This window comes from Astatotilapia calliptera, unplaced genomic scaffold (genome assembly GCF_900246225.1).
Source record: "Astatotilapia calliptera unplaced genomic scaffold, fAstCal1.2 U_scaffold_26, whole genome shotgun sequence".
Classification (NCBI taxonomy): Eukaryota; Metazoa; Chordata; class Actinopteri; order Cichliformes; family Cichlidae; genus Astatotilapia; species Astatotilapia calliptera.
Window position 1 is genome coordinate 72,634 of NW_020535763.1, and position 25,323 is coordinate 97,956.

A 25,323-nucleotide genomic window follows, 5' to 3' on the forward strand; every position below is an offset into this window, starting at 1 on the left:
CCAACATTAGTCTCCTGCTAAAACCAGGCAAAGACCCTTTATTTCCCTCAAGCTATCGTCCAATTTCTCTTTTAAATGTAGACCTTAAAATAATCTGCAAAGCTCTCTCAAAGAGATTAGAGAAAATGACCCCCCTCTTAATTCATCCTGACCAAACTGGTTTCATAAAAGGTCGGCACTCCTCAACAAACACTCGTAGATTACTTAATTTAATAGACTACTCATACGATAAAAACATCGAAACCATAATATTATCTCTAGATGCAGAAAAAGCATTTGACAGAGTTAACTGGAAATTTTTATTCGCAACTTTACACAAATTTGGTTTTGGAAACTTTTTCATAAACTGGATAAGAATATTATACAATTCCCCAACAGCTCGTATCAGAACAAATGACCAGACATCCTCCAGCTTCTGTCTCCTGAGGGGCACAAGACAGGGATGCCCACTCTCCCCTTGACTTTTTGCAATTTTTATCGAACCTCTAGCAGCAGCATTTAGACAGGCTACAACAATTAAGGGCATAAAATGTAAGAACATAGAACATAAAATCAGTCTCTATGTGGATGATGTGTTGCTTTTTCTGCAAAACACACAAACCAACCTCTCTGAGGTAATTACTTTAATAAACTGGTTTTCAAGAGTTTCAGATTACTCAATTAACTGGCCAAAATCTACAGTTCTCCCCATTAACTGCTCCTTCCATAATTCTTCCTCTGCCCCACTGCAATCCGGAAATATTAAATATTTAGGTATTAATGTCTCTCCTAAGCTTTCAGACTTAACTAAACTAAACCACATCCCACTTCTAAAGAAAGTAGAAGGCGATCTGACTAGATGGAAATCTTTACCCATATCACTCATGGGAAGGGTCGCCACTATAAAAATGATGATCTTGCCAAAAATAAATTACTTATTTTTGATGATCCCTAACAAACCATCACAAGATTGGTTCAGATCTCTGGATTCATATATTTCCAAATTCCTTTGGAAAGATAAACCCCCGTGTATCAGCTTAAAAACGCTACAAAGAACCAAGGATAGAGGAGGATTAGATCTGCCTAATTTTTACCAATACTTCTTAGCCAACAGGCTTCAGTTCATCTCAGAATGGTTAAAACATACCTTCTCAGTTGAGCCCTGGCTAGATGTTGAACAGGCACTATGCAAGGATCTAGAGATTTCAGGCCTACCATTTATTAGCTCAAACATCAAAAGACATGAATGCTTTAAAAGTATCAACATCAGCTTTTCTCTGACAGCATGGTGGGAGTTTCTAAAAATAACGGAGTCTTCATTAATTCCATGCAAACGTACACCTATCTGGAATAACCCTGACATATTACAAAACAATAATATGATTAATTTCCCAGAATGGAGTTGTAAAGGAATTAAATACTTAGAACATATATTAGAGGGAACAGAATTTATTCCATTTGACAGACTAGTTGCACAATATGGGATCAACAAGACAAGATTTTTAGAATATCAACAAATTAAATCCATAGTAAAAAAGAAATTTAACCTCAGTCAAGTTGAATTACAAACACCACTAAGTGCGGCACATTTTCTTACTCTTAAATCCCCCAAATTATTATCTAAAATATACAGAACACTTTCTAAATTAGATGAATCAATATCACTTCCTATTGCAAAGTGGGAAGCAGATTTATCAGTCAGCTTAGACCAAAACTTCTGGTCTGAGATTTGCTTAAAAACCTTTAAATTAATTAAAAATCCCAGTCTGCAATTAATACAATACAAAATATTACATAGAGTGCACTATACAGGTCATCGGATGTTCAAGATGGGCTTTACATCTTCCAACAACTGCTCACACTGTCAAGGCAATACACCAGACAATTACATCCACGCTCTTTGGTTCTGTCCACCAGTGCAAAAGTTTTGGCGCGAGATATGTGAAGACTTATCAAAGTGTCTGAAATGTAACATTCCAACTTCCCCCTTAGTGTGTTTGTTGGGCAGCTTAGATAATGTCACTTCAGAAAAGAATATAGCCCATATGGTTTTCACTGCCCTATGCATAGCCAAGAAAACTGTCCTCATGAACTGGAAAAATAAAAATAATCTTAATTCTAACCAATATAGAAATTATCTATTAGATTACATTAGTCTTGATACAGCCTCTGCCACCACATCAGATCAATTGCTCTGGGCTCCTTTTATCAGCTCCATCACCTAGTGGGGGTGGGGGGTCATAGTTTGGTCCCGCCTTCACTGTTGTGATTGGTGTGGGGGTAGGGACAGGCTTAGGGCGTCGGGGGGTTCCCCGGAGGCATCTTCCTTGGGGGGCTCAACCCGGGGTAGCGGTCATGTCCGGTTGGGGGCTCTGTTGGCTCTCAGGTGACTGTTTCCTCGCGGCTGCGTGCAGCGGGGCTAGGGGAGGGTCTGTGCTGACGGACGTGGGTTACTGACCTGGTAGCCTGGCTGCCCCTGGGTGGGTCCGGGATGGGCGTGAGGTTCTGGGGGCGCTCCGTCTCCGGAGGGCCGGGCCTCGGGGGCTTGGGTCCTGGTTGGTGTGTTGCCGGGGTTGTGGGCGGGTGGGTGCAGGGGGGCCCGGCCCTGGAGCAGGGTGCCGCCGGTGTGTCGAGCCACCTGGGGGGCTCTTCAACTGGTGGGGGAGATGGTCACATCTGCAGGAGCTTTCCTCTCTTCAGGGACTCTCTCTGCAGGAGGGGGAGATACAGGAGAGGTGGAGGAAGATCTCACCCTGGGCGTTTACTGTCTTATGTAGTCTGGAAGATGAGTGGATGGTGGGGTGGGTGCAGTTTTCTCTGTGGTGGGGTTGGGTGAACTGTCCCGGGCTCTGTGGGGCCGGGAGGCGCTGCTGCACTGGGCCCCGGTCTGGATGGGCCTGGGCCCTCTTTCTCTGGCGGGTCGCGGAGTGTGGGAGTGCCTACTGGGGTCAGCGGGGGAGCTGGCCCCAGGGAGGGGTTACCTGCCCCTCCCTTCCTTCCCTCCCCATCTCCAGCTGCCTCCCTCTTCCCGCTCCACCACAACCACCCACACATGCAGGGCCTTGGAGTAGGGGTATGTCACCAGGGTGCAGAGGAGGCTACCCCCCCCCTCTGTCCCCTTCCGGCTGCCTCTGCCTCAATTTTATCCCACAACTTAGACATTCACATTATTCACACTCTCATTACACATACATATAGGATCTTAGGGGTGGGCACAATCACGGAGTCCATATTACCATCAGGGTGTACACCTCACCCCTGGCGTCGTTGCCCACCTCTCAATTTTAAATACACTTAGACATTGAGGGCTATCAGGAGGGACTATGCGCTTACCTGCTGCTCTCTGGCAGGTAGCTCCATGCCCTCCTGGGTTTTAAATGCACCTTAGAACACACATGCATCAACACTACAATGAGCGGGTGGAGGGAGGTTTGGAGTCTTCTCCCACCCCCATTCTCTGCGGCCTGCTGGAGCGGGAGGGCTAGGAGGAGTTGGCCGTCCGACTGCGGTCTGGAGTGTGGGGCCTCCCTGCTGCTACGGAGTCGGGGTGGTCTGCCTCTCCCCACTGCAGGGAAAAGGGTAACACCACCTGGGTCTGGGTGCAGTTCCCCCCTCCAGGGGCAAGGGTACCTAGACCCGGTTTGTAGAGTACGCTTGGGGAGTGTGATTGTGTGTACAGCGTCTCTTTATGTCTGTCTCCACGTTGGTTGAGTGTGGAGTGAGTGCATATGAGAGCATGAGGGGGGGAATAGATGTTTGTGTCTGTGTGTGCCTGTATGTCTGTGTCTATATGTCAGGTTGGGTATCAGACACCACCTCTCTGGGGACACCTCAGGTCCTCCAAGGTTTGGAGACCTATCTCCACCCACCACCACTTCCCCTGCCGGTGGCGGACTCCCTCAGGTGTCGGTGCGTTGGTGGTTCTTTGTGTCTGGGGGAGGGCGCCCAGGTACACACCGGCTCACTCCTTGGCGGCCGCTTATCGGGGCCTGGAACCTGGGGCTCGCTCGGACCACTTCGGAGGTGGGGTGCCCCCGGCCTCTCGGCCTGGGGCTCGGTCACTCAGGCACAGCTGGCTGCCGGCGGAGCTCACGGGCGCGTCACTGCAACCCCCCTGGCTTCTGCTCCGCGGCTGCTGAGTGAACCCTCATCTGGGACTCTCCTCAGCTCTTGCTGGGACAGTGGCGCGGCTGCCCCTCTGTTGGTTTTCCATGGTCTCTTGTGTTCTGGGGGCCTCTGGATGTCTGGAGTTTTGATCTCCTCCATACCTGCTTCATACCCTGGAGGACGGGGCTGTGGCCCCCCCCACACTCCCTAGCAGATCGTTACATGGAGAAACCTTTGGAATACAAGCACGCTGATCCACACAGGTATGCACACGGGTGTTCACTGCTCGTAGACTTAAATTACACCTTTCTTGGCTACTACTTCGAAGCACATCTGTCCTGCGTGCTGCACAACAACATTGAATATTTAGTATATACTGCTGTTACGCCCCTAGTCTAGGCGGGCAGGGACGCACACAAGGTTGGAGGAGAGAGAGACAAATCCCCGCCCTGGTTCCCAAGCCAAACATCCAAACCAGTTGTGAGTAAAAAAAAGGATTTTATTTAAGGACAAGAAGCATAGCTCCAGGGTGAGCCCAGGCCAAAATAATAAACAAAACCAACTAAGTCCCACCAGAAAAGACTAACTAAACCCTAAGAAGGAAAAAAGAACAAACAAATGACAGAGCTATCCCTCGCTCCCTGACCAAGAAAACAGGAGAAAACAATTCCAAAAGAAAAGGCAGCTCACCCCTTCCGCTTCAGCCCACGAGTGCCTAAGCTCTCATTTAAAGCACTAGGAGCGGCTTTTACAATTCACACTCCCACAAATACACAAGATAAACACAGGCTGGGGAAACCAGGGTCAGGACTGCGACGGCTGTCAGGCTACTCGCTCGTTCCACACTCTCTCTCTCTCTCTCTGGAGCTGTCAGAGCGGCTTTTTGAATGTGGTCACCTGTTCCATGGTCCAATCAGCTCACTACTCTTCATTAGGGGAGGTACCTGTAGAGAGTCTTAAGCACAGTAAAGAGACACAGAGCAAACAGCCCACACAGTGTTCTTATGGCCACAGCCGTAACACCCCCCTTCCCAAAATCAAAGACATCTCCTTTGTAGATGTTTTGGACAGTCATGTTTAAGGGAAAACACGGGATAGGGCATCCGCTAACACATTCTCTGTGCCCTTTTTATGACGGATTTCCAAATTGAAGTCCTGCACCAGGAGGGACCACCTCATCAGCCTTTGGTTCGAGTTCCGCATCCGCATTAGGAATACCAAGGGATTGTGGTCGGTATAAACAATCACAGGCGAGGGACTGCCACCGACATACACCTCGAAATGCTGCAATGCAAACAGCAGAGAGAGGGCCTCTTTCTCAATCGTGCTGTACCCTCGCTGATGGACATTGAATTTCTTTGAGAAATAGCCGATTGGGTGATCCACACCATGATGGTCTTCCTGCAGCAATACGGCACCTGCCCCGTTTGCACTGGCGTCCACTTCCAACTTAAAAGGGCGTGCAAAATCAGGGGCGGCCAGCACTGGCGCACTGCACAGGAGAGTCTTAACAGCCCGGAACGCACTCTGACACGCAGAGGTCCACACAAAAGGTCTCAACACACTAGTGAGGCTAGTGAGAGGTGCGACCACGTCCGCGAAGTTTTGACAGAAACTCCGGTAGTAGCCCACCATGCCGAGGAAACGGCGAAGCTCACGCCTAGTCTGAGGGGCAGGAAAATCCAGTATGGCCTGGATTTTGGCCGAGATAGGGCGCACTTGCCCCTGACCCACCTGCTTTCCTAAGTACGTTACCATGGCTTTACCAAAATCACACTTGGCGAGGTTGAGGGTGAGGGATGCCCTTTCCAAGCGATGGAACACATCAGTGAGTGTCTCCATATGCTCTGACCAGGTGTCTGAATAGACGACAATGTCATCCAAATACACTTCACACTTGCAGACGCCGCCCAGCACGATATTCATGAGCCGTTGAAATGTGGCGGGAGCGTTGCGCAACCCGAAAGGCATGACAGTGTACTGGAGAAAATGGTCAGGAGTAACAAAAGCAGAGATTTCAGCCGCACGTGATGTTAGGGGAACTTGCCAATAGCCCTTTAACAAGTCCAGCTTGGTAACGAAGGTCGCAGAACCGACCCTATCAACACAATCCTCCATTCTGGGCAGAGGATAGGAGTCAGGCTTGGTCACACTGTTCACCTTCCGAAAATCTGTACAAAACCGTGGGGTCTTATCCGCTTTAGGCACTAGGAGACATGGGGAACTCCACGCACTAGAGCTAGGGACAGCAAGACAATTCTCCAACAGATAAGAGACTTCTGTCTGGAAAAGAGCACGCTTAGTGGGATTCACCCGGTAGGCATGCTGTTTGATTGGAGGATGGTCCCCCACATCGATATCATGCTCCAACACGGTGGTACAGGATGGAGTGTCCGAGAAAAGATTAGGATGATTTTCAATCAACCGACACACGTCATTTCGGACATCATCGTCTACCCCAGTTAAATGTGACCTTAAATCACGTAGGATTTCAGAATTCCTAAGTCGTGCGCAGCCCACAGCACAACCGAAAACCAAATCGTCACCTACTGGGTCATACCGAGTTTCGGAAACCGGCACCCCCACAGTCGCAACTGTTGACACACCACCAGCAAAGTAGGGCTTCATCATATTAATATGACACACACGGCACTTTTTCCTTCGCTCTGGGGTGTCGATGACATAATCCGTGTCACTCAATTTCGCCTGCACTGTATACGGACCACTGAACTTGGCCTGGAGGGAAGATCCAGGGACCGGTAAAAGTGTTAAAACTTTATCACCAACCTCAAATTTTCGCTGCACAGCCTTCACATCAAACTTCCTCTTCATCCTACCTTGTGTTGCACTGAGAGCATCCCGTGCAATTGCGCACGCTTTATGCAAACGCTCTCTGAAAGAGCTCACATAGTCTAACACATTTTCCTTAGGGGCAACAGTGTCGGACAGGAAGTTCTCCTTAAGCAATCGCAAGGGGCCACGCACTGTGTGACCGAACACCAGCTCAGCAGGGCTAAATCCTAACGACTCCTGCACACTTTCTCTCACTGCTAAAAGAAGCAGCGGCAACCCCTCATCCCACTCCTTTTGAGACTCAAGGCAAAATTTCCGCATCATCGATTTCAATGTCTGATGAAACCGCTCGAGCGCACCTTGCGACTCCGGATGATAGGCACTAGATTTCCGATGTTTAATGCCAAGTGACTGCAAAACCTGAGCAAAAATCCTAGACATGAAATTAGAGCCTTGGTCAGTTTGAACAGCTTTTGGTAAACCAAAAATAGAGAAAAAGTTCACCAATGCCTTAACAACTGGTTTAACCTTAAGGGTGCGCAACGGAATTGCCTCGGGAAAACGGGTAGCAACACACATCAGAGTCAAGAGGTACTGGTGACCCGATTTTGTTTTAGGGAGCGGACCAACGCAGTCGATGAGGATGTGTTCAAAAGGTTCCCCTAAAACTGGAATAGGGTGTAATGGAGCGGGTGGAATGACTTGGTTAGGCTTACCACTAATCTGACAGGTGTGACAAGAACGACAATACTGAGCGACGTCATTCTTCAATCCTGGCCAAAAGAAATGACGCAGAATGCGGTGATAGGTTTTCCTAATACCTAAATGTCCAGAAAAACTGTCATGGGCAAGACCAAGAACTTTGGGTCGGTACTGTTGAGGCACCAGAACCTGTTTAAACACATTCCAACCCAAATCACCAGCTGTAGGCGGATACCAAGTACGCATCAACACGTCATCCTCGACACTATAAACACGAGGGTACTGGTCGCTAGAGTTGGCCGCGGAAAAACAACTCACAAGAGTTGGGTCACTCTGCTGTGCCGAAACCAACTCCTTTTTGTTGATTTCCAAAGACAGTTGAGGTGTCACTGATGGGCTAATAGGCAGCATCGCCTCAGAGTCGCCCGTCAGTGGAACACGGGTTTCAGATTCAGACTCCGGACCACCACCAGCACAGAGAAAAGAATCAGATAAATCCACGTCACCGTACTTGCGCCTATGCGCACGAGTTACCGCGCAAGCAGGAAAAACAGAGGAGGAATGCTCCTCAGCGACAGGGTTAGGTAATGAAATATCAGGCACCGGTATCTCAACCACTCTCGGGGTAGAAAACACTTTTCCGTTAGCCAAATCATTCCCCAGAATCATCGCAACTCCGGGCACTGGCAACTGGTCGCGCACGCCAACCGGTACCGAACCCGAAACTAGCGGCGATTGAAGAAACACATTGTGCAGTGGCACACGCAGTACATCCATTTTTACACCCCAGACAAGAGCATCCGAACCACAAAAAGAGTCATCAGAAAAAGGTAGAATACCCTTCAAAATAAGAGTCTGCGCGGCCCCAGTGTCACGCAGAATCATGATCGGCACCCGATCCTCCTCTTTTTCATTCAACGAAACAAACCCCTCCGACACAAAAGGGCGGTAGCTCTCATCAAAGCCTTCACTTCCCACTCCATTGCTAGGTGAAGTGGAAGCTGACATAGAACGAACGAAACCCACACTTTTCGGCTTCCTCACCGTGTTGGCCTGCTCCCTGCGCTGTAGTGATGGGCAAGCAGCAACGAGGTGCCCGATTTCATGACAATAAAAACATTTGCGATCTGACATAGGAATAGCAGCAGAACGTGTCTGGCGCTTAGGGGAAACCCTATAACTTCTGACAGGACGAGGTGAGGAAGTGTACTCACGGCGCTCTGTCGAAAGTGCAGCACGATGAGTTAACACAAACTCGTCGGCAAGGACCGCGGCTTTAGACAGTAACCCCACCTTCTGCTCATTAAGATACACGACAATGTTTTCAGGGAGACATGTCTTGAACTCTTCCAGCAGGATCAACTCCTTTAGCTGAGTAAAATCCTCCGCGTGACTGGCAGCCACCCACTTGTCAAATAAGACAGTTTTCTCACGTGCAAATTCCACAAACGTTTGACTATCAAACTTGCGACAGGCACGAAACTTCTGTCGATACGCCTCTGGGACAAGTTCATAAGCCCGCAAAATAGTGGATTTGACAACCTCATAATCCAAGCTGTCCGCAATAGAAAGACTCGCACAGACCTCCTGCGCTCTTCCCATTAATTTGCATTGCAGCAACAGACTCCAGACGTCCTTTGGCCATTTTAAAGTGGTTGCGATGCGCTCAAAAGCAGTGAAATATGAGTCAACCTCTCCTTCCCTAAAAGGAGGTACCAAAACAACCTGTTTGCTAGCGTTAAACTGGTCTATGGTGGGAGTGTCGGGGAGTGTACTTACAGGAACGGGAGCAGCGTCACTCGCTCGAGAACGATCAAGCTCCATAGCTCGAATGCGGAGATGCATGAGCTCGACTTCCTTAGCCTTAGCCGCCAACTCCACCTCCTTCAAGCGAAGGGCAAGCCTGAGATCCTCCGTCACCAAACCCGCCCCAACCTGGCCAGCCGGGTCAAATACAGGAGACTGAATGGCGACAGGAGCTTCCGCCCCCGACGGCATCCGCCCCTTGGAAGGCTTCGGGACGGCCCCAGCAGCTTCCGCCCCCACTGCCGTCTCCAAACTCCCAGACCCACTCGGCGAGGTTTTCTGCCCCCCAAACACTCCCCTGTCCACCAGTCTCTCCACCAAACAGTGTTTAATTTCCGCCTTCTTAGCATTCAACGGAACACCCACCCTGAATAAGTTAGCCACTACCAACAAATCTGCTTTTGTGCACCGCTCCAACTTTTCAATGGAGGGACGTTGCGCAAAATCATCCATGTCAAACGACATCACGAGCAAAGCGAAAAAGGAAAACACAACACCGCAGACACCCAACCGCATCCGCGCACTCCAGAGCCGCAAAACTCGCGCACGACGTTTCCCCCCCCACCACAAACGCAAAAAGGAAACGAACCAATCACACGAACGAAAAGGGACGAGGTCCCGGGTTCAAATCCCGGACGAGCCCCCATTTATGTTACGCCCCTAGTCTAGGCGGGCAGGGACGCACACAAGGTTGGAGGAGAGAGAGACAAATCCCCGCCCTGGTTCCCAAGCCAAACATCCAAACCAGTTGTGAGTAAAAAAAAGGATTTTATTTAAGGACAAGAAGCATAGCCCCAGGGTGAGCCCAGGCCAAAATAATAAACAAAACCAACTAAGTCCCACCAGAAAAGACTAACTAAACCCTAAGAAGGAAAAAAGAACAAACAAATGACAGAGCTATCCCTCGCTCCCTGACCAAGAAAACAGGAGAAAACAATTCCAAAAGAAAAGGCAGCTCACCCCTTCCGCTTCAGCCCACGAGTGCCTAAGCTCTCATTTAAAGCACTAGGAGCGGCTTTTACAATTCACACTCCCACAAATACACAAGATAAACACAGGCTGGGAAAACCAGGGTCAGGACTGCGACGGCTGTCAGGCTACTCGCTCGTTCCACACTCTCTCTCTCTCTCTCTGGAGCTGTCAGAGCGGCTTTTTGAATGTGGTCACCTGTTCCATGGTCCAATCAGCTCACTACTCTTCATTAGGGGAGGTACCTGTAGAGAGTCTTAAGCACAGTAAAGAGACACAGAACAAACAGCCCACACAGTGTTCTTATGGCCACAGCCGTAACAACTGCTGTTTACACTTAGCTAGATTAATGCGATGGTGTTGTGTTTAGTATGTTGCTTTGTTTTTTTTGTCTTCTATTCTTCTCTCAACAGGTGATCCAGGAGATTTTTATTTTTTTTCTCCCCCCCTTTCTCACTGTCCCTCTCCCCTTCTGTTTTTCCTTTCCTTCCTCTTTCTTTCTCCCTTTCCTATCCCTCACTCATGTCTGTCCCGTCTGTAACATCTGAAAATAAAATATAATAAATAATAAAAACAAAGATCGACCAAATGGACCAATACGGCAATGCCACGAAGATTCATTTGGCAAAGTAAATCCATTGGGTATCCTTGTTGGTCTTCAGACAACAATTCTGATGGCTAAAGAACCAAATGGGACAGGCAAAAAAAAAAAAAAAAAAAGCTTCCAGGCTGAGTCATATGCTGCTTCTGTGCCCAATAGAAGAAATCCTTCCACGGCCTTCTTTGCTGTGCCACCTAAGTACTTTCTTAGGTAATACAGTTTTTCATTCTTTGGGATGTTCTTCCTTTCTATTAATGTTTCAAAGGACAGTTGCCAGTCTTTGAACTTCAAGGGATCTCCTGTAAACACCGCAGGCTCTGGTGTTGGGAGCCGGTTTGCACTCATAGCTTCTACTAGTACATTGACCAGATCTAAGCTATTCTGCTCTTGAGGCCTCAACACTGAGGCTGGAGGAGACTGAGGTAGCTGTTGTGGACAAGGAGCTTGACTTGTGACTGCTAGGGATTGAGGAATGAATGGGGGACTTGATGCATTGAGAGAATGGGTTGTGACTGGAAGTACTGTGGAGTCAGCGACTCTAAGCTCTGGCAGTACTTCACTACCATACAACAAATCAGTTGCATCTATGTTTTCTTCAGCTTCATCATAGACCCTCACTCGAGCTCTAGCAGCATTTAGCTTCTTTACTTCTTCTAGGCGTGCAAGTTTTCTACGTTTATCTTCGATTGCTTGCTGTCTGGCTAGGTTCTCAGCCTCTAACATTTGAAGTTCTGTTTCTTCCTTTTCTTGCTCCTCCAACACTGCCAAGACTTCCTGAGTTGCAGCAGCTTCAGCTACAGCCTCTATTCTTTTGACAGAGTGGCTGCTAGAGTGGGTAGAACTACATCCTTGACGAGACAGTGGTCTAGAAACAGAACCTGTTGAGCCTAGAACAGATCCAGCATCAGGCCAAGACTCTTCATCTTTATCTGCTTCATGACCTTTAAGCTGTCTCTCTGCTCTTTGAATAATACATTCTGAGAATGACATGCATGTATCAACCTTGCGCCGCAGGTCTGGTTCAGGGGTTTGCGCTTGACGCAGCTCCTCATAAACTACCTTTAGATCAGAACAGGTGCTTTTGATGTTCTCAATAAGCTCAGTTAACTCATCCTTAGAAGCATCACCACTTAATAACTCTTTGCCTATTCGTGCATGACACCTCCACTTCTCATAGATGATTTTGTATTTGCGTTGAATGTGCTTCAGTCTCTCATCTTGGTATGCTCTTCCCCTTTCTGTTAGGGTACGCGCCCTCTCACTTCTTCGAAGCCCCTCTAGTTCTGCTGCAGATTCAGTGACAGTAGCTTCAGCTTGAGCGGATTGTTCAGCATCTTTATGGCAGGTCTCTCTGCTTATGTTAGACATGTTGAGATTATAGCAGTGTGATTGTGCAGCTATTAAACTTCAACTAGATTTCTTCTGGACTATGTGTAAGTGAAAGTTGCAATAAACTTAATTTGAATAGCCAGTAAGGTTCATAAATGTATGTATGAGTCTTCCAACACACTGTTGACTTCAATACTGAACTCAAACAGACAAGAACAACAAAAATTACCTTATCACAAATATACAATAACAGTGTAAATGTACTTAGAAATACCTTAAATCCTTATCATTTACATTACTAAAGGTTTTCAAGTTTTCACATCAGTATAGTACCCCTTTAAAATTCACATAAGGTGCCCTTTAAAACTCAGCAAATTTTGTATAACTCAAAATTACTCATAACCTGTGAGCTTGTTAAATATTTACTTGTTTGTTCTATAAACCTTGTGATGTACAACAACTATAAATGCAAACACATTGGATTAATCTCTACATTAAGCAAGCAAGAATAACAGATGAGTCCCTTAGTTGCAATTTCCACATTTAACCACTTCTCACACCACCTTAACTTCACTTTTGTGGTAGAGCTTCTCCTGATTTTAAACGTGAAAATTAGCGCTTTAACTCAGTCTAACCACCGTTGCTTGTTAATGCTGTGCCGATATGCGTTATGCACTCTGCTTATCTGACGTGATGCGCCGGATCCGCGTCGTTTCGTCATCCGCGGCGATCCTGTCCTCTCCTACCCGTGTTGAGCAGGCGAGTTCTCACTGTAGCTCTCTTCACGACAACACAGACACAGGACGGTTCTTTGAAACGGGCGTTTATTACTTGGGCCTTCTCTCCTCAGCTTCACCATCACCAGTACGCCGATACGCCATTACGCCAATACGCCGTGAGAACTGGTCACGAGCGAACAGTACAAACCAATTAGCAACTTTACAGTACACATATTAAGTCCAAACACAAATAAAACATTTCTCAAATGACAAATACCTCGTTGGCTGCTTGTCCTGAAAAGAGGTCCTTAAGTCCTTGTATTGCCCTTTCTTTTAGTAAACCTTTAGCTTAAAATCGCTTCATGAGAGACATCTGCTCCCTCGCAGTCCATGAAAAGTCTCGTGTGCTCTCGTTAAGGGTATTCTCACGAGACACTAGCTCTTACACCTTACATGTACATTTCAAAAAAAGACATTTAAACACAAACTATATATATTCATGAAATTATGTAACTTATTATAAATCAGTCATCTACATCATGAAATCCACACAGAACATTTTAACAGCATTTACACAAGAATCAATATCAAAACAGTATCACAAGATCAAACTGCAAAGAATAACATCTTTACTCTTCTGACTGGCCTACATGTGTGTGAAAGACTGTTGGTGGTCACCATCTTTTCTGCCACAGGCTTATTTTTATCCACTGACAGGCCTCATGGTTTCTGGTTGGGTCAACATGAACAGAGGAAATGCAGCCTGTGGTTTCAGCCTCAAGTCTTCAGTGTAGCTGATGTTTAGTTTTATGTTATCAGCTCAGAGCAAAGAGTTAACAAGGAGCACAGACAAAGAGCACAGTGGAAATTTCACTTTTACCTCTGTGTGCATGACACATGTTTACATGATGTGCCTGTACTGGAATAACAGTAGTGACAATCAAATATTCAGTTATCTTTATAAAATCATGTCTCGCTAAAGTAAGAGATTATTTTGTAAACGTCTTCATCATTTTTCAAATCAAACTATTATTTGCACCAAAGTTAATTTATTCAAAGCTAATAACTGAAAAGAAAATGAAATTTCTTCATGTTTTTGTTCATTTTTTGCACTTTAAGAAAACTTTTCTGTTCCACACACTGTGGAAAAAACTGTGTGGATATTTCTGTAACTGTTGGTGACCTCATAGCTGCAGGCTTATCTGCACCATCTCTGCACTTAAACGTTACAGTGACTTCATTATTTCCATCAGCCTGCAGAACTAAAAATGAGGAAGAACAATTGAAGCTAAATATGAGCTGCCTTCCAGATCACATGCTTTAGCTCTGACAGCACAGACAGATGATGAGGAGACTGTGAGACGTTAAACAGGCAGAATACAGAGCTCAGAGTTTTACACGTTCTGGTTTGTTGTTTTCACACTCCTTAAAACATGAGAAAATATTTACTGATCTTCATTTTACTATAAATAACACCTCGGTGTGTAAATTGCCTTAATTGTTAATTTACTGTTAATAGTTAATATTTATTATTATTATCAGAAAAAGAAAACCATAAGAATCTAAAATCTAAAACAAGATGCTAAAACAGGGCCAACTTTCTCTAAATGTAATCACACAGAGCTCAGATGAGTAGAGAGTGTTTCCACAGCAGGTGTGTGTTTCCACAGCAGGTGTGTGTTTGCACAACTGAAGGTTTGCAGGTTGAACACTGGAGAAGATCAGAGACAGAAGAAGACTGGATTAAGTGGATAAACTACAAGGGTGATTCTCTGCAGTCAGGCTAGTTTCCTCAGTGTGCTGTAACTCAGTGAGTGGATGAACAGTGGGTCCTTTGATGTGCAGCTATTTGAGGATGGAGAACAAATGTGCCAACCTGAGCTGACTGGAGCAGGTGAGGAAGATGACTAACACATCCCACTGACAAGGAAGAGCTGTGGAGCTGTGACAGACTGTGGAAACATCAATGAAAATAAAGGCAGAAATCTAATAATCATTTTATTACAGTCCTGATATCAGACCTCTGTTTATTTGTTTATTAGAAGCTCAGATATTAACCCTCTAAAGCCTGAATCATAAATAAAATGAAAACTTTTTAAAAGCTGGTGTGTTTTTTTGAACCTTCTGAGAAATAAATATTTTTCACATGAGGTGGAAAAAAATCTTTTTTAGCTGCATCTGGCATTTTTGTACAATTTGTTTCTCAGTTTATCTTCAAATAGAAACATAAAGTTTCTTTTTAACACATTAAACTTTGAGTTTCCTTTCAAAATGTTCAAAAATCTTTTAGAAAACTGGTGAAAATGTCTTTGAGGAATCGTTGAAGGCTCGTTGACTGATGTCAGCCATGTTGGATGTCTCAGCTGAGGGCTCTGCATGAGTTGCTGATCCCCGCTGGTTAATCTGTGCACTGCATGTGTGTCTGTAGACATCAGGTTGTTTAACGTGAGCAGTAAAAGCCAAGCAACAAACTTTGTTAAAGAGGATGAAAAGAAACTTGATGAATGTTGGTCGGATATTCTTCTGTCAGAGGAGACAAAGATAAATTTGTTCACATTCAGTCAGACAGATCAGTGAGTCTGTAGTTGTGATACTGAAGCGTGGAGGCAGGACATGACAACAAAGATAAAACTATGACCTGCAACGTTTGTCGCTAAGCAACAGAGCACCTTTGTATATCACAGAGAAAGGTAGGAACACTAAACAGGAAAGAAACTTAAATGTTTGCAGTGGACAGGAAATGTGAACACGTCACACGACTGCTGTGGTCAAAGCTACAGGAGCTGTTTGAGGTTGGTGTAAAAGGAAGGAAGCACAGAGAGATGATAGAAGGAGGAGCTGAATATAAACTCTGGTCTTATCTACATGAAGTGCAGCTTCTCTTTATCAAGGCAAAGTCGAAACCTTTGAGATTAGATGCAGATCAGCGTGCAGGGCTGGACGTGAGGATGGGGCACTCTTTGCTCTGTTTGCTGGGATTATTCTGTGAGTACAATACACACCTTTACTGTTTGAATGGCAGTGATGAAGGAAAATGTTTCTCACTAGTGACAATTACAGTGTATTGTAACCTGTTTACCTGACAGCTTCAACACAGCGGACTAGAATTTTTTTCATGTTTCCAGCTTGTTTCACAGCTAATAGAAACACATAAATTTGGTGATGAGCAATAACTGTTTCATGTGAAGATTTAAAAAAAAAAAAACTCAGTTTATATATTTATTGTGATTTTGTCAGTTGTATAATGTCTGATGATGTTTCATTCATTATTTTAGTGCTCGGTACAGTCAGACATGGAAACACAGAAGGTGAGAAATAGTTTTTTCTTCCATTTATATCATGTGTGTTGATCTTAACTAGTATTTTGCTTCTCCTGTGTTGCTCTAAATGACGTCCTCTGTGTTATATTTTGTATCATGAACCAAACATTTCATTGATTTATTGGTTAAAATGTTAATATAACCATGTTAAGTGTGTGAGCACTCAAACACACACCCACGATACAAACTGTATATTTACTGAAGAGCTGTGGCTTCATACATGTGGATTTTCTTTTCATGTTTATCTGATCTGAAAATATCAACAGTGTGTGTAGTGCAGATTATCTCACTGAGTTATGTTGTTGGATTGTATGCTGGATGATATAGCTTTTTTTTTTTGATTACCTTATGCAGCTGTAAATATGATAATTATCAAAAGCTCCACACAGATGACAAATTAAAGGAAAAACCAACATGAACATGGTAACCAAATGCTGCTCTGAGCTCAGCATAGAGTTTGTTACCTTCATCCCTCATTTGGTGTTTTGATTAGAAGCTGTTTAACACGTCACTCCAAAGTCTCTGTAGATGTTCAGTGTGTCGAATTGTGTGGCTGCAAAAGATGATTCACATGATTTAAGTTTGCTTCAAACATTCAGAGCAACAATTTTATTCTTTTGATCTTTTTCTAAATTACAGAACTTGGAGTGAAGGCCACTGTGACAGCAGACAGATTAACTATACCAGCAGGGGGCAGTGTGACACTGACCTGTGATGTGAAGTACTCTGCTGACTTTGAATATGTGTGGTTCAGAGAACCCAGTTTTAACATTAACCAGAAGACCACAGTAGCTGGTGAATCAAAGAGAGAACTTGTGACCTCTAAAGGCGGCATCTACGCCTGCATAGGAGGTATAAAAGGGACAAATTTACTCACACTAGAAAGTGATCCAGTCATCATTCAGGAAACTGGTGAGTTTAAAAATGTTATAAGAAATAAAACAACATGGGTTCCCCAAAGTTTGGAGATCAGAGGGGGATAATATTATGACAAAAACTTATGTTACAAAGTGATTTACGGCCCCAACCTGCCAAGTTATTTCTGAATATATAAAATGTTGTAAAGTTAATAAATAATAAACAATAATTGGGTTATAATATTTGATAATACTGTTTTTTATTTTTTAATGTTAATATGTTAATCAGTCAGAAATTAAATGTGTGGCTCAGTCGTTCATAAACGTGTTTTGTGATTTGGCCCCTGATGCTCCAGTTGTCACGGTTCAGCATTTTGAGTCTCGTGTGTTTTGGTATTTTATAATATGTTTTATGTTCTGAGTCCTTTGCTGTTCTGATTATTGCAGTTATTATTATTATTACCCCAGGATCAGTTATGGCTGTTATGGTTTTAGTTCTTAGGTTTTGTTTTATGTGTTCATGTTGTGTTTACTCTGTGCCTTTCTGTCCCACGTTTCAGGTCTCTATGTTCTGTCTCAGTCTCTGTTAAGTTTACATGTCTAGAGTTCAGTCGGTGTGTTTCCTGTTTTATTTTGAAGGTCTGCGTCTCATGTCAGTGTTTCTAGTTTTGTTTCCCTTGTCTCGTCCTGCCTAATAGACCCTGTGCACGAGAAAATGCTAACTTCCTGCTTTGAGACCGGATGTGAGGTTGTAAATTTCTGGTAGCTTTACTTTGCGGTCAATCGCTACTGTGAAGATATCCTCCAAAATCATGTCCAAAACACAAAAACTGAAAGATCGCGTTAAGTTATAAAGAGCAGAAGGTGGGAACACTCACCAGTGTTGTGTCACAAAAAATCTAATGATCAATTTTGACGTTTAAAGCGTTTAGATCAATCAGTTGTTTACATCACTCAAAAGAAGCAGAACTGCATCACTGCAGCAGAAGACACATCGTCCACATTCAGAAGCACATCTCTGTATAGTGACTGGTCTCATGATTTAAACAGGCAAATGTTCAGCATTCAAACTACAGGTGAAGAATAGTCAAACCAGATGTTTCTCTGTTATGTCGAGATCAGCTCGTCAAGTACACACCTACACAGCATGTTAACAAACCGTGAAAAAAAGCCACACAAAAAATGAATGATTGCTGGTAATGGTTTCTATACATTAGTATTTATGAAGGGTATGTTGTGACTTACCTTCAAAATTACAGTGGTCCTTCGCTATGACGCGGTTCACCTTTCAACTTAGCAGATTTTTTAGTGCAAGTTTGCACGTTTTTTTAGGGCAGCACGGTGGCACGGTGCTTAGCACTGTTGCTGCACAGCAAGAAGGTCCTGAGTTCAATTCCACCATCAGGCCGGGGTCTTTCTGTGTGGAGTTTGCATGTTCTCCCCGTGTTTGCGTGGGTTCTCTCCGGGTACTCCGGCTTCCTCCCACCGTCCAAAGACATGCAGCTTGTGGGGATAGGTTAATTGGATAATCCAAATTGCCACTAGGTGTGAATGTGTGAGTGAATGAGAGTGCGAATGGTTGTCTGTCCCTTTGTACAGTACACAATCGCTGCATCGATGGCTAGCAGTGTGACTCTGAAGTGCAGTCACACTGCTTTTTCCCCAACAAACACAACAGTGTCGACGAAACGTTTACCACCATCAAAAAAATAAAATTGGCTACTTGATTTCACCTATCGCTGGTTATTTTTAGAACATAACACCCTCGATAAACGAGGGACCGCTGTTTACAAATACTGAGAAATATAGAATTTAAATCCTTTCTCTGTTCTGCTCTGAGGCGCGGGGGAAAAATATCGACAGGTCTATGAACAGCATCTACATACATATTCCGTGAATGCCCAAGACATCTCGAGAAATGTAAATCTCACCTCGATTCATCAATTTGGTTGACTTGTTTTGGAAAAAGCGGCAGTAAACAAGGAGCGAATATAACACCAGAAACGAAGCGCCCTACAGGAGTTTCCCCACCGGAAGTAGCATATGCTAATGTGCACATAGTCTATTACTCCCAGCTGTGCTCTGCTTCTGTCTCATTCCCTTCATTATACTGCAGCTCTGTTACCATGTTGAGACGGAAATCAGAGAAAATTTGAAATGTCTTAAACTGCAAGGAAAGAAAAAAACAATATAAAGAAAATATTTGTGTAGATTTTGTTTTGTTGGAATTTGAGTCACTTGAAGAAATCTTTTAAAATTTAGGATATTTTACATTTACATTGTATCAGGTGTATATTTTCTTACCTGCTTTTTCATAACAGCATATAGACCCAGGGCCATATCCATTTACCCAGAGTCACTAACTGAAAATCTTCAGATCTGTTTTAGGTATGATTGATTGTTTTTATGCAATTTTAATGAATCATCTGCATATTTATATAATTTTCCTCCTTTTTCATAACAGCAGATAAACCCAGGGCCACACTGACAGCAGGAACAACAATCATACCAGTAGGGGGCAGTGTGACACTGACCTGCTCTGTGCAGAGCTCTGATGGATGGAAATATGAGTGGTTCAGACAAACCCAAAGAACCTCTGAAGTTCAAATCAGAGATCAACAAAACAGAGATATCAGAGTATCTCAAGGAGGAATCTACAGCTGCAGAGGAACAAGAGGAAACCCAGTTTACTACACTGATAGAAGTGATGATGTCACCATTGAGATAACCTGTGAGTTCAGTCATTTAGTTTGAAATATACATTCACTCATGATTATCAAACATACAATGTGAAGTTTTCTGTGTTGATTTCATGTTTCTGTTTTTATCTCAACTGTTAATATGTGTGAACAGTTTCCAATAAAGTTGTTGTAAAACAACGACCCAACTGGCCTCAGATATTCAGAGGTGAGACGATCACTCTGACATGTGAGGTGCAGGAAGGAGGTGAAACCACTGAGTGGTGGTATGAATGGAGAGAACGCGGGACACCAACACTGTGGACACACAATAATGATTGGACATTCAGAGTTTCTGAGTCCAGCAGTGGAGACTACATGTGTAAGAGTCGACGCAGAGATGACTCATATTCTTCAACAGAGTGGAGTGAAGCCTTCACATTGTCAGCATCAAGTAAGTCATGTTTGTTGTGTGATCTCCATTTGACAAATGTCATCATGGTCAGCACAGGATGGATTCAATGGTCTACAAAGCATGTTACATTGTTAGTCAGACAAAGAGCTGCAGCTGATAGTAGCCTCATTGTAGACAGTTTGTCACCACTTTGTGTCACGAACTTTCAGCTGGTATAGAGACGCCAATGCTGACCTGCTGCTCCATCACCTGAGGACAATAATGATATAAACAGGATAAATAAATAATATATTCAAACAAATAACAATTGATCTACAATTTCTATAAAAAGAATAAAAGTAATTCTGAACTATCATCTGATCAAATAAATAAACACACACAGACATACCACCAAAAATAGTGATACTGTTTCTATGATTAACAGTCTCATAACTCTGAGTCACTGCCACTCACCTTTAGCAGGAGGCTGATTGAGATTGATCCCTTTAAACTCCCAGGTCCTAAAGACGGACCAGCTTATTAATCAATCTTCAAGTACTTTTTAAATACAGCAAAGAAAATATAAAACTTTCACAGCTTTGATCAAAACGATTGTACAATTTGTATCTCTTCAAGATCACCAAGATTTGTTGATGTTCACCATTTACATCTAGTTATTTAAACGGTTTTGATTCAGTCACATGCAGCACACAGGACTGACAGCGCACAATCTGCTTTGAGGTAGCAGCCAAGAAAGATGTAGTTTGTGTCTATGAAGAGTGAAGATCCGTATGTACACGATTCAGTCATTGACTTTTGTTCTTTTTCTAAACTGAACTGCAGATAAACCAAAGGCCAAACTGAGAGCTGATAACACAGCTGTTCCAGTAGGGGGCAGTGTGACCCTGACCTGCTCTGTGAACCCATCATCATCATCATCTGGATGGAAATACTACTGGTACAGAGATGATACCACAGTGGATGTTGTCCCCACATCAAATGGACAAATCAGTGTCTCACAGGAAGGACTCTACAGGTGCAGAGGAGGAAGAGGAAACCCAGTTTACTACACAGAGGACAGCCAAGAAGTTCAGATTAACACAACTGGTGAGTTTGGATTCAGCAACAATGTTGAATAGATAGATGATTGAGGATTACTATGAAGGTCAAACAGCATTATATCTCATGGTAACCTCTTTGGCATTGTAAAAATGTTCTTATTGGAAATGGTTGAACATGAATAGTCATGTAAAATGTGGAGTCTAGAGAATCAGTGTCAGGAATGTGATCCAAGGAGGGGAGACTAGGTGGGATTGTGAATGTGAAACAATCATTTTCAGCAAATCTCCAAATCAACATAAATTCACAATTAGTTCTGTAACAATTCTACAAGTAAGACTGCAAGTAGTGTAGAACAGGAGTCACAACATGAAACCACAGAGCAGAGTCATGCTGACAGTTTCTGACAGGAAACAGAAAATCTCAATGTAAACATCAGTTTTTCTTTCTTTATATTAAGATTTGACTGTTTGACATATTTATATAGTAAAAGTTTATAAAGCAGATTTGAGGAAGTCAACATTTAAGAGGAAATTTAAGAGACTGGACTTGTGTTGATGTGTTCATTGTTGGGAGTCAAGTCATTTAAATACAGCAGGAGTTGATTCAAAGTGATTTCTAGTCGAGGGAAATAGATGAACTGGATTTATTATAAAATTATCTTATAAAATATCAAATATAATTAAACTTTATTATTTGTTGTCACTATCTTTGGCAGAATTTTCATCTCCTGTGTGGTTGATTGTTGGACTGGTTTGTGGAGTCTCTCTCATTATTTTTCTCCTGCTCTTGTTGCATCGCTGCAGACAGTCCAAGTGTAAGAGCCTCTTCTTTTCATGCTGTATTACAGAGTTTATTTACTACACACACTTTAATTGTTTACACATATTCATGTGTTCTGATCTCATGACACAAAATAACAATTCACATCACAAACATGTGTAATAACATTTGTCTCTTTCACAGGTTCCTGCTTCACCAGGTTGGTAAAATACTTTTTATTATTATTTTAAACAAACATCAGTTACTTTTGAGTTTATTGTGTTTATTTCCTGTTTCAGGTGGATCCAGTCTGAGAGTCACAGTCCGGGCTCCTCCACAAATCATGGAGTCAACCAGGATGAAACTCATGAATACAACTCTGTTCATCCTGGTCAGCACTTAAACCGATCTTTATTATCATTATTAATATTGACTTTTCATTCAGTCTCCATTAACAGGAACATTTCTTAGGTTCAGTTTCATCCAAATAACCAACTGACTACATGCACAAAAGATCAGAAACAAACAGGATTTTGTAAACTGATTGTATCTTTAACTGGACTGAAAGAATCCACAAATGTTATTGTTTCATATCAGAACAACACAAACAGTAACACCATGATGGGTTCATGCTCTGAAAATATCTGACAGTCCTGGATTTGACTTAAACACAACTAATGAAAATCTTTCTTTGACTGATGACATTAAAATGAAACTCTGACTCTGGTTTCTTTTCATTTTCATGAAGGTGATGCTAACCTCTATGAATCCATCACACAAGAGGAAGACACTGGAACTGGTACAGTTCATATTTAGAAAAGCTCAGAGCAGCTAGAGATGCAAGAAGCTTCTGATTTAAGGAGACAAACTGCATTTGATGTGTTTACAAACATTTTTACATTTCAGGTACAGATGAAGCGCGAGACGTCACATACTCTCTTATTAAACTTCAAAACCTTAGAAAGAAGAGTGAGTACACAAAACACAGTGTAGAAAAAAGCCTGGGAAGTTTTTAAAGTGTTTAAAATGTTTTAATTATTTTCATTAATCTGATCATCTTCACAGAGAAGCATCATAAAGCAGAGCAGAGTGCTGTTTACTCTGAGGTGAAGACGGGAGCTGCAGGTACAGTCACAACAGTCTCATTCAGTGTTTGTACTTGAACGTGTCATCACATCATTATATTGCAGGTAATTATAGGTCAACATGGAGTTTAGTTATTCACTGACCAAGCTTAGCTACTACATACGACCACTACACATCAGCAGACTGAATCTTATACACATCGAGGGCCATTCAGAGTTTACTGTAAGTTTGTCTGCTTCATATACAGAATGATATTGTTATTGTACAGTATGGTATTGTCCATCTATATGTCCCCAATCTAAACAGTTTCTCTCATGCTTTTACTTTGTAATGTTCTTGTCATCATATCTGTGCTGAACAAATGTGTCCTGAGCTCTGACGTCTCTTTTAGAGGACAGTCTGATGTATGCTGAGGTCAAACAGCCCAAAAAAGAAAAAGCCAAGAAAAACAAAGGTGAGCAAAGTCTGCCATCATCTCCACTGAATATTGTTCATCATGTTTATTTTACAGGTTATATTTATGTATTCACACTTTGTCAGCTTTTTAAAATCTTCTCTTTTATCTTTGCATTAGTGGAGACGTCCAGTTTCCTCCTGGTTAATGATATTATTGTTTTCAATGATCTTCTCTTCATTCACAGGAAAATCAAGTCCTGCAGCTGATGCAGCAGTTTATTCTGAAGTCACATCAGGAAGCTCTCTCAGTAATTCTGCTGCCATGCAGGCTGATTTATTCTTCACATTATTAAATGTCTTCAGCTCATAATATCTTTACATGTTGGAAATCACTTTGTCTCTTTGTGCTTGTCTTACAGGTCAGTGAGGAGAGCTGTAGCAGCAAAGCCAAGAAGAAGCTTTTTATGAAGCCACTCTTGCTCCTCTGCTGCCCAAATATCAGACATGCTCAGCTTTATGTACAGTTACAATATTACATCATAATATCATATAATTCAGTATAAACCAAATGGAGGTGTATTCATATTCAATATTCATGCTCTTTATCTTCGGTTACTTTTATAAAAAAAAATTGTAATAAACCTTGACTGTATCTAACATGTTCCAACAGCAGTGAGAAATATGTGATGTTTAGTATCTGACAGCACAATTTACAGTCAGTGTTTGCAGTGTAAATACTGATATGGGCACCAACAAATACTTTAACTGTGTTTGTTTACATTATATAAATAAGAATTATATCATAGGCAGTGAATACATTTGAATGTATTTCATGTATATTTTTGTGTTTCTGATCATTTTTTGCATCTTTTAGTTAGAAGGTAGAAATAAAATCTTTTTACATTTGAACATTTTATGTTTATTTTTGATTTTTGTTTCCTGTATGAAATTATCCACAAACTAATCAGATCATCTCTCTATGTGCTGATAGTTAAATGAAAAGATAACTTGTACATGGGATAAATCTCATATGACAGATTGCATGGAGACAGAACATCACAGAGAATTAAAGCACGACTCAGAGAAGTAGCAGTATTATAATTCATTAATACGACACAAACATCAGAGCTAAAAATCCAGACAGGTTCAACCAAGAACAAGACAGCAACAAAACATCTGTCTGACCCTGCAGAGCCTGATTGTTTAGTCACAGTGAGGAGGAGGCACAGGTCAGTCAGGTGTAAACTTAACCAGCTGGGTTGAGCCTGGTTGGCATTTTTCTGCAAAATCAGCATGACGGTGATAAACAGTGCTGATCATATCCTCTAATACAGGGTGACCATAATTTGATTTCCAAAAAAGAAGACACTTGTGCCAGTCATGAAGAACCTTTATAATACTGTTTACATGAAGAAAACATATTTAAACAATAACATCTCTGTGCAGTTAATGAATGGTGAAATAAAAATGTCATATAGTCTTTTACAAGTCAACAAGTGGTCACCGTACTCTAATAGCTCAGCTGTGCTGTAGATGGGTTTCCCTCTTCACTATCAATCATGTCTTTGTCCTATAAAGTGGGAGAGCAACTACAGCTACACTGGTGACTTTTCATTTTGTCCTGTTACCATGTGTAACTAATTTGTGGACTTTATGTCATTTTGGTTTCTAATAAAATGTCACGCAGTCCTGTGTTCCCTGATTGAATTAAATCTGTGAATTAGGATGCAGAAGCAGAGAGTTTAGAGGTTTTATTGCAGGGTTAA

At 42.8% G+C, this 25,323-nt stretch overlaps 1 protein-coding gene across 1 annotated transcript in view; it reads left to right on the plus strand.

Annotated features, from left to right (window-relative positions):
- Positions 1-24,436, plus strand: part of LOC113017888 (Fc receptor-like protein 5) — a 59,922-nt gene extending 35,486 nt beyond the window's left edge. The window contains exons 12-15 of the mRNA XM_026160997.1: positions 23,141-23,200; positions 23,553-23,615; positions 23,803-23,865; positions 23,977-24,436. Of these exons, the coding sequence (XP_026016782.1) occupies positions 23,141-23,200; positions 23,553-23,615; positions 23,803-23,865; positions 23,977-23,984 (194 nt within the window). The 3' untranslated portion in view covers positions 23,985-24,436. The remainder of the gene's footprint in view (positions 1-23,140; positions 23,201-23,552; positions 23,616-23,802; positions 23,866-23,976) is intronic.
- The last annotated feature ends 887 nt before the right edge of the window (positions 24,437-25,323 follow it).